The 16,859-nt window shown below is 43.2% G+C and overlaps 1 protein-coding gene across 1 annotated transcript in view; it reads left to right on the top strand.

Moving 5' to 3' along the window:
- The first annotated feature begins 10,210 nt into the window (after positions 1 to 10,210).
- SP4 (Sp4 transcription factor) overlaps positions 10,211 to 16,859 on the top strand; it is a 27,910-nt gene continuing 21,261 nt past the window's right edge. The window contains exons 1-3 of the mRNA XM_041466525.1: positions 10,211 to 10,641; positions 11,312 to 11,412; positions 11,917 to 13,465. Of these exons, the coding sequence (XP_041322459.1) occupies positions 10,635 to 10,641; positions 11,312 to 11,412; positions 11,917 to 13,465 (1,657 nt within the window). The 5' untranslated portion in view covers positions 10,211 to 10,634. The remainder of the gene's footprint in view (positions 10,642 to 11,311; positions 11,413 to 11,916; positions 13,466 to 16,859) is intronic.

Genomic DNA, 16,859 nt, shown 5'->3' on the forward strand with positions numbered 1-16,859 from the left:
GGGTAGTCTGAATAGGGGAGAATAAAATATCATTTTCAGAAAGGAAAAATCAGCAGTCAACATCAATTCAACATCAAGAACAATACTCTAATAAATTATTAAATTGACACTTTTAAAGCACCTGGAAGGTCAGTGAAAAACAAACAGGCAGAAAAGATTTGTTGCAAAAAAAAGTTTGATAAACTGCTGTGTTTTCTTTCTTTAACAGATTATCTGGCTCATAGCAAAAAAGGCAGTAGAAGAGATGTGTATTGACTTACGGGAATCTTTGGGCACTACCTTACTTGACATTCTCATTAACAAGGTACAGAAACATTTTGTTCTCGGCTAACTTGCTGCACACAATATGTGCATAATTGCTTGCAGAAAATACTCCTAGACTTATTTATATTTTGTTTTCAAATAGAAAGGATATATAATACAGAATTCTGCTAGTATCTGGCCAAAATCTGATCCAGTGCAAAATTTTCACATATGACTTGGTTGATGGAATGGGGAGCACATTCAAAAAAATGTCAAAGAGAAGAGGTGCAAGGGAGCTGAAAGATTAGAATTCAAAATGACTTTGATAAATAGGAGAAGTGGTCTGTAATCAATAAGATGAAACTCAATAAATACAAGGACCAAGTACTATATTGAGGCTAGAAGAAAATCAAATGCATAAATATAAAATTGAGAGTACTAACAGCTCTGTAGAAAGAGACCTGGCTGTTACAATAAACCACATATTGAATAGAATCAACAATACCACACTGATGGAAAAACAGAAAAACTCATCCTGGGACATTCTAATAGATATGTCATATGTGAGGCAGAATTAGCAATTGTTTTTCTTAACTCACCTTTCAGAAGCCTCTGTTTGGGGTAGTACATACAATAGTGCAATAGTACTATAATAGTATCATACAATAGTACATAAAGAGTAGTTTTTAAATGGTTTAAAATATGGAAAATTATTGAAAAAAGGAGAGGTAATATTTGCTCTAAAAAATAAAGGCTGATGGCAGGTGTGGAGGTGATATCTCAACCTTCCAATATGTAAAAAATTCTAAAAAGCAGGGATCTTTCTTCATGATGGTGCTTCATGACACTGAAGACACGGCAGAACCTTGCTGGCTTTAATCACAGCTGGAAAGGTCTAGGATAAAACACAAAAAGCTTCTGACTCCAAGGATAGCTACAGACAGAAATAGGTCACCCAAAAACTGAGGTACAATCTCCACAATTCAACTTTCTAAGAAGAGGCTAGAAAAATACTCATCAGAGTTTCTCCATTCCTTGGGGGAAGAGGCAAACAAGTAGATCCTGCTGAATTTTCATTCTTGCTACTTTTGTTAGAGTCTCAAAGCAACAGAAAGTTGTAACTTAAATTAGCTATTTTTTTAGTACTAAATATTTTCATGACAGTTTCTGACAGTGACTTGTCTTTCAGAAATTCATGCCCTGGTGGTCTGCTAGTTTTAAACAGTAACATCTGCAGAGGTTAGACCTCTTGCTGACTTCGATCCATTCTCTCATGACAGCTTAATGCATCTCTTGATGCCTGCAGGTCTTTGATTCCAAGTATTTGTCTTCTTTCGGATTTATTTCTGACCACTTCAATTTTACATTTCCTCACAGAACCTCTCTGACACTTTAATCAGCTACAGAATTCAGATGACACTGTTCTTGATGCTTTCCCCTGGCATCACAAGGGCTGCTTTTAACTATTTATAGGCTTATTTATTACTCAAATAAACTATCTAATGCAGTATGTTTTGTGCTTTTAATCATTATACTATAATGTAGTTAAATATTTACCAGGTTGATTTTAAGGATTTTATTTTCTAAAATACTTTGCCTTTGATTTCATGGTTTTATGCCTGTGGACACCCATTCTGCAGTTAAGATTACTACACTAATCTTCACTATCTTGCAGCTACTGTGACAGAGAGAGTCAGCTATAATTACTTCTTAAATCAGATCTCATTTGTTACTTAGGACTAAATCTCCTGCACACCAGCAAAGCCACCTACTGCTTAAAGCAGTCCTTTGTGGTAACAAGAATTTGCTACTCTTAGCTATATCCTTCAGTAGTATTTGAGCCATTAATCCTGGGTACTTGAAATTATCTATTACAACAAGTTTACTTCTATCTGGACCCTTGTTAGTGCAAGTCTTTTGCAAGGGTTATTCTTCTACAATAAAATGCACTGAGACTTGGAGAGAGGTAAAAATTGAGCCTGTGGCTCATGTCCTCAGTTCCCTCTCCTCAGACATTTCATGAAAGTAAAACTGTATCCTATGGAAGAGTCAAGATTAGAAAATATATTTGAGGCTCTGGACTGTGCTTGTTTCAACTGTTTTATTTTTTTTTTTTCTATTAGAGTTCAAGGAGAAAAAAAATCCCCCCTCCATCTGCTGTACCTGTAGACGTGAATTTCCAGGTTTCATTTATTTTCTCAAACAAGAACTGACATTGTAATTGACATGTTCCTCATGCAGTTTTCATCTACATTTACTAATACAAGACCTGTGCAGAACTGGGTCACTGGTACCACATACAAAATTTGGATTACAAATTGCAAATAACACAGAACATAGAGTGTCCTGTTTATGTCTACATGTATTACAGGCATGTTAACTAGTATCCTGGTTGAACTTCATCCCACTTTCCCATCCTCTGGTACTTTGTAAACTGCCAGCCTGGTTTCACTGCAAGAAGTAGGTGAGACAGGTCATGAGTAGGACTCAATGATCCTGATGGGTCCCTTCTAACTCAGCATATTCTCTGATTCTGTTTTTGAACTGTTTAAGTTGAACAACTTTAAACAACTAATATAAAATGCCCTGGACCTATCACCACACCTGCCATCACAGTGTTTCCATTTTTGGAAGATGAACTGAGCAAAAAAACATGTATGTGGGCAGAGCAGCAGTGCTTTCAGTGGCAGCACAGATGTAGGCAGACTTCCTGAGCCAGAAGAGTTTCCTGCACACAATGGGCCACATAAAATGAGACTGCAAAGTTGGTTACATCAGACATGACTTTCTGTGTAGTCATATATTGTCAATGATGACAAAGACAGGATCCTTTTGAGCATCACATCTGGCTCTATGAGAAGAGTTCTGCAAATGCAGGTGGGGAAGATCAGCAGCAAAAAGAAATTTCTAGAATGAGAAGTACAATATTAATGATGAATTCAGCCCTTTTTTGGTGAGAAGACTAGTGTGTGAGCATGTTGTTGAGCAAGTAGAGGAAATAATTAATCATGCAGAGACCCAAAGCACAGTTCCCCTATCTCAGTGCCCTGGCAGCATTTTGGGACTGAAAAATCAACAGCAAGCAAGGTTACTTAGGAAATTAAAACAATCATTTTGATAGGAAGTGGTAGTAAACTCAGATACATCCTCAGCTGCATCTGATGGAGTCACTGACAGGGAAAATGTTCTCTCCACTATCCCGGCTGCTGCTGAGATCATTTTTTTTTTTTTTTCCTAGTAGCTGGTAAAGTACTGTGGGGTTTGCATTTAGTATGAGAATAATGTTGATAACACACTGATATTTTAGGTGCTGCTGAGAAATAATTACTTTAAATCAAGGACTTCCCAGTTTCCCAAGCTTTGCTAGTGAACAGGTACACAAGAAGCCAGAAAGGAGCATAGCCAGGACTTCTGACCCAAACTAGACACAAGGATATTCCATACCACAGAATACCATGCCCAGTACATAAATGGGTGGAGTTGACAGGAGGAGACAATTGCTGCTCAGGCTTGGACTGAATGTTGGTCAACAGGTGAGCAATTGTATTGTGCATCATTTGTCTTTCTTGGGTTTTATTTTTATTTCTCTCTCTCTTTGTTGCCAAGCTTTTAATTATTATTACCACTATTATTATTATTTTATGTTTGATGTTTAGTGTTTTATGTTTTCTTTTAATTATTAAGCTGTTCTTATGTAAACCCAGAAGTTTCTCCTCCCCATCCCACCCGGGCAGAGGGGGCAGTGAGTGAGTAGCTAAGTGCTACTTACTTGCTGGCTGGGGCTAAACCACCACATCCATGAGTTCAGATCTCCGGGTTCTAGATCAAAAGGAAGGAGTCACTGTGTTGCAAGCTTTTGTAACAACCATGGAAGACAACGCTAGGGTTGGTGATACGTGGAGATGCACGGTATCTGCGCATCCCGCAGCTCTCTCCTGGCCACGCTGACACAAGAAGACTATGATCCCTCAAGCTCCCAACACACTGAGATCAACAGACTGACCCATCAGGGCCACTGTGCCTGCACCCTGGTATTCAAGCTCATGAGCTCATCCATTGGCAATCTTCACTAAATCCTTTTCAGTTACTGATTTAATTACTTTCAAGTGGTCACTGGCTATGTGTACTTGTTTACCTCAAAGAAAAGTCCCCGATTTTCTGCCAGATTTTATTCTACACATAGCTTTCCCACATTTGTTTTACATGTTTAAGAGTATCTATCTCCTCATCAGAAGGAACTACATCTCAAGGTTTTTCCTTCCCTGCTTAATCTAGGATTGATGATGGTAGGGTATGTCACACACAGCCAACAGGGGCTGGCTCTCTGGCTTGGGAGAAAGGAGAAGGCAAGATGTCTGCAGAGAATTACACTTGACAGAAGCTAGGGACAGGAGGAGAGAAGCCAAAAATACTTCATTGCAATGACAAGTAGAATCAAGTAACTCCCTGAATTCAAACATACTTCAGGCAAGACTTGATTTTAGTTTTCAGACTTGTGATAGATTGGGCATAGAAAAGAATACAGAAGACAATTATCACTCCCTTAAGGTATGCAGATTATCTCTGTGCTAGATGATATGATCCTGGGTGTTGGATGAACACATTTTTTACTTGGTAGGGGAAGCTTCTCAGTGTATGTCCTGAAGTCAATTCCCACACTGTGTCCTTGGATATGCTGAAGTCCTGGATTGCAGCTGTCACTTGTTACTGTGACAAGAAACAAAGCCTGATGTCTTGAGTAATGTCAAGTAGACTTCACTTTCCCTTCCTAAACTAAAAACTCACTTTCACAATGTCTGATACAATGTCATCCGATAGTCAGAGCTGATATGGCAGCAGGGTGCAGAGTGCATGGGCCCTGTCTAGAGCCATATAAATCCTGTTCAGAACAAATGTTTGATTCAGTGCCTGAGACATACCTGCTTTCTCATAGCAATGACATAGTAATGGCATGAGAATATCCTAGGAGAACATCAGGTGAGTGAGAAGCAGGTACAATTGAATGCAGTACAAGAGAAGCTTTGTGTTTCAGGCCTGGAGAAGTTAGGGCCATGGCAATCAGAACTGAAGCACTCATTTCTGCTACTTGTCTTCCTAAAGGAAAGATTCTTAATCCAGTCCTGTGCTGTCTGAGGTTCCCCAGGCTGATGCATTTGCAAGGACAGGATGCTACAAAAGAAATCATTGCTCAAGTTCCCATGGTGTTGTCAATATATATTTTCCACAGAATCCAAGTAGGTCAAACACCTTTTGCTTGGTTCACTTGGGATCATGTGGAACAATGCCGAAGGGGCTTGCTTGCCAAGTACATGATTTCCACTGTGGCTCTGGTCCAGGTTCTGTCTGATCAGTAACGCTACGCCATCACCAAATTCTTCAAAGCTGCTGTTGATGGAGTTGAGACAGTTTACAACAAAAGCACCAGAAGCATAAGAGTAAATATGCATCCAAACCTGGTTATATTTCTTGGGAAACATTTGAATTCCATGGCAAAGCAGCATCAAGAGCACAAAAGGAGCATGAAAGAACTGGCAAAAGAGCCTTTGGGCTGGCAAATAAGCTTCATTCAGAAATACAGTTATGTGATACTTGATCTTACACAATCCTGGCAGACAAAAATTACTCCTTCATATGTTTATATAAATATTCTCACCACCACCTCCACCTTCAGTCAAACAGTGTGGTCTTATAGTAGTTCAGCACCTTGTGTCTAAGGGCTGCAGCATTTTTAATCTAATGGAAGCTCCCCTACAACTGGAATTACAGTTTTGTGAAGCCACCATGTCATTACTGTCTCTGCTGTTTGCAGCTGCCGGCCTCTCGTCTCTCTCTGTCCAAACACAACCTATGTAAGTGCTGGCAGAGAAGGGAACCAATGAAACTGGAGCATGCAGACAGCTGTCTTTCCCTCCCCCTTCACGCCCCCTCTTTTTTTTCCCCTTTGTAAAGATATTTGATGTTGTTCTGTTCAGCATTACAAGCCCTACTATGCTCTAGAGAGTCATGCCTAAATAGGTTCAAAAATATCAGTCAGTGTGTTAGGTGAAAAATCAATGAATGCTAAAGTCGGCTTAAAGAGCAAGCCAGAAGTGATAAAGAAGAGAGTTTGGGAGCTTAAAAAGGGGGAGGAAAAAAAAAGAAAAAAAAAAAAGAATGCAACACACGTGGGGATTTGGGGTGAGAGAATATTTTTGAGGTGGAGAAATGGGTGGCTCTTAGAACAAAGAAAGAAAGTAGCAAAAAATAATGGGAAAAGCAAGACCCAGGGAATTAAATTCACACAGAAAAAAAAAGTTGTAGAAAATAAAGAAAATGAAAAGATTAGGAAAACAGAAACAAAACACAGAAGAACTGACAAACAAGAGAGACAGAAAAACTGAACATATGAATAGAGAGGAAGGATAATTAAAGTATCAAAAACAAGGAGCTAAGCTCTTTGTAGTTAAAATATATACACACTGTGAGAGACACAAAGCAATAAAGACTCAGCATTAAGTGGATTTTCTTAGTTTGGGCTGTTGTGCAAACCAGCCACCCTCATGTGATACTATGCCTGAGCTACATCTTGCCAGGAACCTCGTATTTCAGTGGGTCTCTGCTCACCCACACATTTCCATGTTGTGCTCTTTTCCTGGGTGACAACACACTTCTAAAGTTCTGAGCCTGAAAGAAAGCGGTAATGAAAGCCTTTTGCTTATTTTTTTCCCGTTTCTGATGTTTTACTTTCATAGATCCCCATTAGCAGTTGGAACTCCTGTGCCAACAGACATAAATCCTCAGACCTGATCTTTCTTTCATATAACTCAACAGGTGACTACTGCTGACTTCAATCAAAGCCCACAGAGAACAACCATGTCAGGGTGCAAAGGGAAGGTACTGGTTCATGTGGGAACAATGCTGAAAGGGGCAGACTCAGAAAGCTTAAGCTGGCAGAAAGAATTTGAGCAAGAGTGACATTTGGAATTTGGGAAAGAGTAGGTGGTATAGGAGTAACTATGGATGGTAAAAATAAAAAATGAAAATCATGGTGCCCCTACTGAAACCACCTACACCACCACCACCATATTTTATCTGTCACTTCAGTTGAGACAGATTTTACTCTTTGCACCCTAGAGCAAATTTTTCAAAAGCACTGTACCTACAGCCTAGATGGAAATCCAGTAAAAGTTTAAAAGATACATAGGACTTAAAACCCGTCTCTCGCAAAAAAAAAAAAAAAAAAAAAAAAAAAAAAAAAAAAAGAGAGAGTGACCTGAGTGACCTGGATAGCACATTTGCCTTTCTTCATATATCCCTTCCTTCAGGAGGTGCCCCACCCCATACTGCATACTCTGCTTTCCAGAGCTGAGTGCACGGGAAAGCTCTGGTGCTCTGAACAGCCTGACCATACACTCCCACACACTGTCCAGGAGCTGGAGCTCTCAAGGAGCTCAGCCCTGGCCCTGTGCTGGAGGTGGCCCAGTCTCCTGCTCATCTGATGACCACTGGGTCACCAGCAAGTCCTGTCACTACCTCAGACCTGCTTGGATGTGAAAGGTGGTGCCCTGAACAGGAAGGCACTGCCCTGCCTTGGCAGTGGACTCTCCAAGGAGGAAGCCCCAGTCTTGCTGCTCCCTGGCACTGACTAGGCTGAGCTGTAAACTGTGAGCTACTACCACTTGCTTGTCTGAACACAAACAATTCAGCATTTGTGGGGTCATGATCCCTTCCCAACTGTTGTTGCTGTGAAACAAAAAGAAAAATTGTCACAAAGAAAGAGCAGGAATTCAAGCAGTTTTGGGGAATTTATAGATGAAAGAAGGAAGTTTTAATTATATTCTTTAAAAGCACAATAGTGGGATATCCTCAGAATCCCAGCTCACAAAAACTGGGCTGGACAGTTTGGGGGAGCAAGAAGTAGAAATATATTTACACTGTAGAAAAGAAAGAAGAAGCAATCTCAATTATGTTATGTGTGATATTCCGTGTATCTTTCTTTGGTATGTTGTTAAGAAATGGGCCAATTTTTGGAACGTAGTTTTAAATTTTCACTACTACAGTGGGTAAGCCTTTCAAAAGTATGGAGCAATGCATAAAACCACACCACACTGACTGACGCACAAGAAAATTGTCTCTTTAGAAAATAGAAACCTTTAGAACTACAGAATTGTGATGGAGTTCAGAAAACTACTCTGTCTAACCCTGCACTGAGGTGGAATCAAATACTCCCAGAGCAGCCTGGTACATGCACATCCTAACTTCCCAAAAACTTCCGGCAAAGGAAGTTCCTTTGGCCCAACAGCTGGTCTGTTCTGGTGTCTTGCCACTACAATACAACATAACAGAGCAGAGATTCAGAGCATGGCTATGTTATGTTCATAGTAGGGACAAACATCATTCATCACTGCCATGACAATGTAACACTTGAGTTGGATTCAACGATCCTTGTGCATCCCTCCAACCCAAACTATTCTGTCCTGTGACTTTCTACTTGTGACCTGTGTTTTCTGTCTGTACAATGTCTGGAAACAACCTGTATCATACTTATGCCTATCACTTTCTTACTCTACAATGGTATTTCTACATTTCCTCTCTTCCAAAGGGTTTGCTGGAGGCCTGGAGTAGGGATTGAGGGAAGGGTGGCCTCCTCCCTTTGGAGGATGAAACTGTTGAACAGCTGGCAAAAGAACTGCTTTGGCACTTTTGTCTTTGTTTTATCATAGAATTATAGAATGGCCTGCATAGGGAGAGAACTTGAAGATCATCTAGTTCCAACCCTTCTGCCATGTGAGACTCATTCGACTAGGCCAGGTTACTCAGAACTCCCTCCAGCCTAGCCTTGAACACTTCCAGGGATGGAGCACCCACAACTCCTCTGGGCAACCTGTTCCAGTGCCTCACCCTCTCCACAAAAAAGAATTTTTTCCTAGTATCTAATCTAAACCTATTCTCAGACTGAAGCCGTACCCCTGTTGTCCTATCACAACAAATAGTTCTTGCAAATAGTCTCTTTCCGTTTTTCTTGTAGGCTCCTTTTGGGTGCTGGAAGGTTGCAAAAATGGTGACCCTTAAGCCTTCTCTTTTCCAGGCTGAAAAAATCCAAACCTCTCTCAGCTTTCCCTTGTAGGAGAGGTGCTCAGTGCCACTAATCATCACAGAGGCTGGTGATTTTGCACTTGACAAAAAAATCCGGCATACAGTATAGAAAATTTGAACGGGCAAAATTTGCACAGGTGCACCCATTTTTTTTCCAAATCTGAGTAAGGCTAACAGGCTTTGCCATGGAGGCGGTTATTGTAGATCTACCACAGCTGCCACGACCGGCTTCGCCTTGCCCAGCTATCGCTCCAAGCCAGTCAGCCTGAGCGGGGCCGAAGCAGCAGGGAACAGCGGCACAAGCATCGGGGGAAAACACCAGCACCACGGGAATTCATCTGGTTTTAATCGAGCAACACCCAGCCCAGACTGACGGCAGCTTTGTGACTCCGCAGCGAGGCCGAGCAGGGACGGCCCAGCGCTGACCCGCCCCGAACCGCGCCGGAGGCACCTGCCGGGCACAGCCACCACGCATGCGCGCTAGCCGCCACCGCCAGCCCAGAACTACATATCCCGGCGTGCGCCCAGGGCCCAGCGCCGCGGCCGAGCCAATGGCGAGGGAAGAAGCAGTTCCCGCCTCCACGCAGCAGGTGCGGACGCAATCCCCGAGCCACCCTTCCCCCGCCCGCAGGCAGAGGGCTGGCGCGGGACGCTGTTACAAAGGAGCACAGAGGCGGCAGAGCGAACAGGCCCTGGCTGCCGTGGGGAAGCCGCAGGGGCGTCTCCTCCCCGCTCCCTGCGCAGCCGGGGAAGCGGGCGCGGGGGCCGCGCCTCAGGGGAAGCGGCGGCTCGGGGGCTTCCCGCGCGCTGTCAGTTACGAGCGCGCGAGGCAGGCGGGCGCCACCGGGTTGGCCGGCGGCCGCGCGCGGCCCCGCCCGCCCCCTCGCCGGGAGGGGGAGGAGGAGGAGGAGGCCGAGGGCCCTGGGCCGCGGCCCGCCTCCGGCCCGCCCCCTGTGCCTGCGGCGTGGGGAGCCGGGCTGAGGCGGAGCGGCGCGACCGAGGGGCCGGCGGCTGGGCTCGGTTTCCTGCTCAGTGGGCGTCGTTGGGGCCCCGGCGGGCCCCGCCCCCGTGCCGCCCACCCCGGGCCCCAGCTGTCACTCAAGGCGGCGGGCTGAGGCCGGCGGCAGCGGCGGGCGGAGAGAGAGGCAGCTACGCCACAGCCCAGCGGCGGCCATTCGTGGAAAAATAGGCCGTCCCGCTCCTCCCAGCTCCGGCTGCGACCGGCCTTCTCCCCGCTACCCCCACCCCACCCTCCGCCTCCTCCTCCTCCTTCTCCTCCCCCCTAGAGCGGCGCCTCAGCGGGGCATTAATGCGGGATGAGCGGTATGTAACCCCCTCCCTCTCTCCCTCCTGTGCACACCCCTCCCTCCCTCTGCTCCTCCCTCCACCCTTCATCCCCCCTCTATCCCGCCCTCCCGGGTTCCCCCTTTTCTTCCCTCTGTTCTCCCCCTTCTTACCCCGCTCTTCTCTCGCTGCCCCTCCGCCCATCCGTGCTGCTTCCTCTATGCCCCCTTTCTTCTCCTCTCCTGCCTGCCCCTCCGGCTTGCCTCCTCCGTACCTCCCTCCTCCATTCCCCCTTTCTTCGCTAACCCTCCCTCCTGTGCACATCCTTCCCTCCTTCATTCCTCTTTTCCTCCCTCTTTCCCTCCCATGCACAACCCTCCTCCTGCCCCCTAAAGCATCGGCGGCCACTCAGTGGCCGTCGATGCTTTAGGGGGCAGGAGGAGGAGGAGGGTTGTGGGTGGTTTTTTCCTGCTGTCTCTGGGAGAGGAAACCAAACCTCCCCTTTCTGGGTGTTAACTCTCCAGCCCCCATGGGTTGGGTTTCAAACCACGTTTCTGAGGACTCGTTCTTTTGTAATAATGATTTGTACTGTTGTTTTTATGAAGAGGCAAAAGCGACAAGCTGGGTACCGAAAAGGATATGCTTGTATGTTTTGTTATTGTATAAATGAAGGTGAATAATTAACCTGTTACACTTGATATTTTTGCAGATCAAAAGAAGGAGGAAACTATGCCCACAGAGGGAGAGAAATCTCCCGAGGCAGAGAACAACAACAATAATAATAAAAAAGGGAAAACTGGAGGCTCACAGGTAAAGAACACACACCCGAATAGGGAAGTGCCCAAACTATTAGCATTTAAAATGAAATGTTCAGCTAACAGCATTTCCTGCTCAGTGCATCTTTCTTTGGGTTGGATGAAACACAGTTGGTTGGGTGCAGTGTTTTTACTGCCTGGACATGTTTGTTTGGTTGCATTTTGCAGTGATCAGCTGCTTTCCATGTAATAGAAGCATTTTTAATTTTTTTTCTTTATTTTGAGGGGAAAAAAAGACTGAATTGATGATGCAGTTGAGGTCTTGGCTGTCACATAATCATTGATAATTAGAGACTTTTAAGAGCACTATGTTTAAAGATTATTTACAGCAATTCATACTTCCTTATTCAGAGCTGTATCATTGGTCTCTGCAGAAGCACTTTGTTTTGGTTTTTTTTTGCTTCCTCCACCTTAAGGTGCAAACCTTAGTGCTGACTTCTGATGCTTCATACTTGCACTCTTGTCCTAAATGCTTTCTGTGTTCTCTTTTTATGGATAGGATTCTCAGCCTTCACCGCTTGCTTTGCTAGCAGCCACTTGCAGCAAAATAGGAACTCCTGGTGAGAATCAAGGAACTGGACAGCAGCAGATTATTATAGACCCAAATCAAGGTTTGGTGCAGCTTCAGAATCAGCCACAGCAGTTGGAATTGGTAACAACTCAGCTAGCTGGAAATGCTTGGCAGCTCGTTGCCGCTGCTCCTTCTGCTTCAAAAGACAATAATGTTGCTCAGCAAGGATCTTCTGTTGCCTCAAGTGCAGCAAGTCCCTCCAGCAGTAACAATGGAAGTACATCTCCTTCAAAAACCAAATCAGGCAATTCTTCTACAACGACCCCTGGACAATTCCAAGTCATTCAAGTACAGAATCCAAGCGGTAGTGTCCAGTACCAAGTGATTCCACAGATTCAGACAACGGAAGGTCAAATCAATCCATCCAATGCTACTGGTCTACAAGATATACAGGGTCAAATTCAGCTTATTCCTGCAGGGAATAATCAAGCTATCCTAACAACTGCAAACAGGACAGCTTCAGGAAATGTTATTGCTCAAAACCTAGCAAATCAGACAGTTCCAGTCCAAATTAGGCCCGGTGTTTCCATACCACTGCAACTGCAAACTATTCCTGGTACTCAGGCGCAAGTTGTAACAACGCTACCTATAAACATTGGTGGGGTAACCCTGGCTTTGCCTGTGATTAACAACGTTGCCACTGGAGGAAGTTCGGGGCAAGTTGGCCAGTCTACGGAGAGTGGAGTTTCCAATGGAAATCAGCTGGCATCTACACCTGTCACTTCTGCCTCTGGTAGTACCATGCCAGAGTCTCCTTCCTCATCTTCCACCGCTACAACCACTGCCTCGACATCTCTGACTAGCAGTGACACACTGGTAAGCTCTGCAGAAACAGGCCAATACACAAGCACAGCAGGCAGCAGTTCAGAGCAGGCAACTGAAGAACCTCAAACAACTGCTACAGACTCCGAAGCCCAGAGCTCCAGTCAGCTTCAGTCCAATGGACTACAGAACGTCCAGGATCAGTCAGGTTCCCTTCAACAGGTCCAGATTGTAGGTCAGCCTATTCTGCAGCAGATACAGATCCAGCAGCCTCAACAGCAGATTATCCAGGCCATTCCTCCACAGTCATTTCAGCTCCAGTCAGGGCAGACTATACAGACCATCCAGCAGCAGCCTTTGCAGAATGTTCAGCTGCAGGCAGTGAGCCCAACTCAGGTGCTCATCAGGGCTCCAACTTTAACACCATCAGGACAGATCAGCTGGCAAACTGTGCAGGTTCAGAATCTGCAAAGCCTTTCAAATCTGCAAGTTCAAAATGCTGGGTTACCCCAACAGCTAACCATTACTCCTGTGTCTTCAAGTGGTGGCACAACCATTGCCCAGATTGCTCCGGTGGCTGTTGCTGGTACCCCCATCACTCTAAATGCTGCTCAGCTTGCTTCAGTACCTAATCTTCAAACAGTAAGTGTTGCCAACCTGAGTGCTGCAGGTGTTCAAGTTCAAGGAGTTCCTGTTACCATTACCAGCGTTGCGGGTGAGTGGTCTGACAAAGTTTTTGAGTTTTCCTTGTTTGTATGGTTGTTTTGCTCTGTTTGTGGTGGTTGTTTGTGGCTTTGTTTTGTTTTGGTTTTTTTGTTGGTTTTTTTTTCCTATTACAAGAATACCAGATGATTTTAGATTAGCACTCTTTCTTCAGAATTTTCTGTAATGAACGTTAAACCCTTAACTGTGAGGACATATATTACACTTATCACTAAAATTCAGATTTTAAAATAGCTGACATTTTTTGCTAAACATTGAATTAATATTACCAGTGGTGTCAGTTGAAACTGAACTGTTTGTATTTGATAAACTATACTTAAATATTTCTGTCCTCTGTCTTACTAAAGACTTGTAGGCTCCAGAAGCGAACATGAGACTTTATTGTTAGAGCTTTGATATGTTTAAAAGACAGCACAAAAAAGCTTTTTCCAACCAAGCACTATTCCTAATCTTCTTTTGGGAATGTAGAATGAGAAGTGGCAATATGTGATACCTTGTGTATTGTATTATATTGTGTACAATATGGGATACCTTGTGTCCTGGCGTGCATTCATATGGAACTACTCATTGCATTCTGCACTAGCTCATAAAGTTGTTCCCTTAAAAGTTTGAGCTCTGCAAAGAGATTGAGTGGAATAAGGTGTGCTTGCACATAGTTTCTGTGACTTGCTTTAAAATAAAAAGATAAAGGCAACTGGTGACTGTACTTCGGTACTTGCTGCTGAACTTTTGATATGTACTATGAAATGCCTGTTTGCTTTTGCTGGTCTAGTAGTTGGGAAAGTAGCTATTAAAAGGTTCTAGGCTGGGTAACTGAGCTTAGTTTTACAGTAAACTCTGTGCAAGGTCTCTGCAGTGTCCCACAAGGACGCCTCTTTGTGTAAAATTTGCTGACTTTTAATGTTTCGGATAACTCCTGCCTAAATCAAGTTTTATCTTTGTCAGCTTGATAACTACTTACCTAAGCTTGGGTTTATGTCATAGAAGTAAGTCTTCTATTGTAGTAGTTACAATGACCTCTTCTCAACAACAGCCTGACTATAGGCACAGTTTTACTATAAAACTGTTAGAAAAAACACATCGTGTTTAACTGCTGTCAAATCTGCATAAGCAAACCTTAGTATCATATTGACTCTTAAATGGTTTGGTTTTTATAATCATATGCTAAGATGACAAATGTTTAACTGGGCAAAAAATTGTTCTTTTGGATTGAAATGTTTTTGAGGGGACATAACTACTAACATAGTTTAGTAGTAAGAAATTCGCAATTGGGAGAATTTTGTCTGCTATGGTACTTCTCAGCATGGAATGGCATGTTGAAATACTAAGAGCTGAGTAAGATGGCACTAAACTTGGCTTGTTTAAGGAGTGTAACACAAGCATTAATCTGGGTAATCAGAATTAAAATCTTGACCTTGTGTTTAGCTGTAATGGTTCAAAGAGAAGTTTGGTTAGCTTTAGCTGAGCAGCTGCAGTCCTATTTACCTTGGAACACTTTTTTTTCTTGGTAGGAAGGTGCTGGTTGATGGTTTTCATAGACAGAAGTCTCTAGTTTGATAGGGGACTCCATAGGAAGCCTGCTTTGGGAACAGCCTAGATTTGGGGGTGCTGGAAAAACCTTTCTGCATGTAGGTTTCTTCTCTGCTTACTAATGGTGTACTACTGTTCAGTACACACTAGCTGGTATTAGAGCAAGAGAGTCTGAATATCATCTTCATTGGTTATATTGACCCTACCTGTGCTTGCATATGATGTCTTTTGGAAAATAAAGGGATTGAGATTGGTAACTTGAGGATGAAAAAAGGGCAATGAATCACAAGCATGGTCCTGGACAAGCTAAGCCTTAGTCATACAGTGTTTGTATGCTAACTAGACTACATTTTGTGATCATTGAATGCCTCTTCATTGTGCCCACTCTCTCACACCCTGCTCCCAGTAGGTCTCAAGGCTATTTCCATAATTTTTTGGCAGCAGTGAATCATAGAAACACAGAATAGTTTGGATTGAAAAGGACCTTTAAAGGTCATGTAGTTCAACCCCTCTGCAATGATCAGGGACATCTTCAACTAGATCAGGTTGCTCAGAGCCTGTTCAACCTAGCCTTGAATGTTTCCAGGGATGGGGCATCCACCACCTCTCTGGGCAATCTGTTCCAGTATTTTGCCACCCTCATTGTAAAAAACCCTCTTTTTTATGTCTAGTCTGCACCTGCCCTCTTTCATATTAAGGCCATTCCCCATTGTCCTATCACTACACTTGTAGGAAGTTCTTCTTCAAGTCTATTGTAGCCCCTTTAGGTATTGGAAGGTGCTATAAGGTCTCCCCAGAACCTTCTTTTCTTCAGACTGAACAACCCCATTTTTGTCAGCCTTCCCTCACAGAAGAGGTGCTCCACCCCTATAAGTATTCTGACATTTTTTGCTTTCCTTTGTCAATGAGGTACTATTTCTCCCCCAGGACTTGATGTTATGGAGAAAGAGCAAGCTTTTGAATGCAAGAGATTAGTTGTCATTTCCTTCTCTTACTTATCTCTGCTTCTGTCCTATGAAACTTCCTGATTCTACACTCTGGGAATGGGAGACATGGTAGAATGGAAAGGAAAGGAAAGGGAAGAACATGATGTGCAGTCCTTAATGCTAATATGTTTAGATTCCAAGGAAAGAATGGTTATGAAATAGAAAATTGCAAACATACTAAACTCTAAACTTTGCTTGCCACTTTAGTAGAATAAGCTGACTTTATCAGGGCTGTTAACTTCCCTGGGATTGCTGGTTTTAATTTGAAATGTTGTTGTTTGTTTTTCTTTTTTTTTGTTATTCCCAGGCATCATTACAGGAAACCTTTTGAAAAACAAACAGCTCAGCTACCTCAGTATCTGCAGACTGGTATTTCTTTTCTGCAGTACCTGAGCTTGCCAGTGTGAAGTGTCTTGAAAATAAGCTGAACTCTCCACAAGTAGTTCATTTGCCACAAATGAGCAGTAGGTGTTAGAAATGAGCTGTGTGGAGGATGTCCAGAAAATTTTAAGGAGAAGGCTGAGTGAAGAACTCATCCCATGCATTGATTCAGGTGCTCTAACTTTGTTAGGGAAAAGAAGTTACGTTTTCCTTCAATCAAACCCCTTCAATCAAGCCAGTTGAGTTTCTAGGAAAAAAACTTTTAAAATCACAATAAAAAATCACAATAAATAACTGGTTTTGTATTTGTGTCATATTTCTGTTCCATGAACAGTGGTTTTCCTAGTTATTTCCATAGTGAGATATTTGAGCACTTTTTTCTTTAGTTTTTCAGTAGTAAATGAAATAGTAAAGCAGGAAAATACTTAATTTAAAATTATAACAGAATTGTTGATCTATAGAAAATTTTGAGAAATGGGGGGGGCGGGG

This window comes from Pyrgilauda ruficollis, unplaced genomic scaffold (genome assembly GCF_017590135.1).
Source record: "Pyrgilauda ruficollis isolate IOZ18807 unplaced genomic scaffold, ASM1759013v1 scaffold2, whole genome shotgun sequence".
Taxonomy (NCBI): domain Eukaryota; kingdom Metazoa; phylum Chordata; class Aves; order Passeriformes; family Passeridae; genus Pyrgilauda; species Pyrgilauda ruficollis.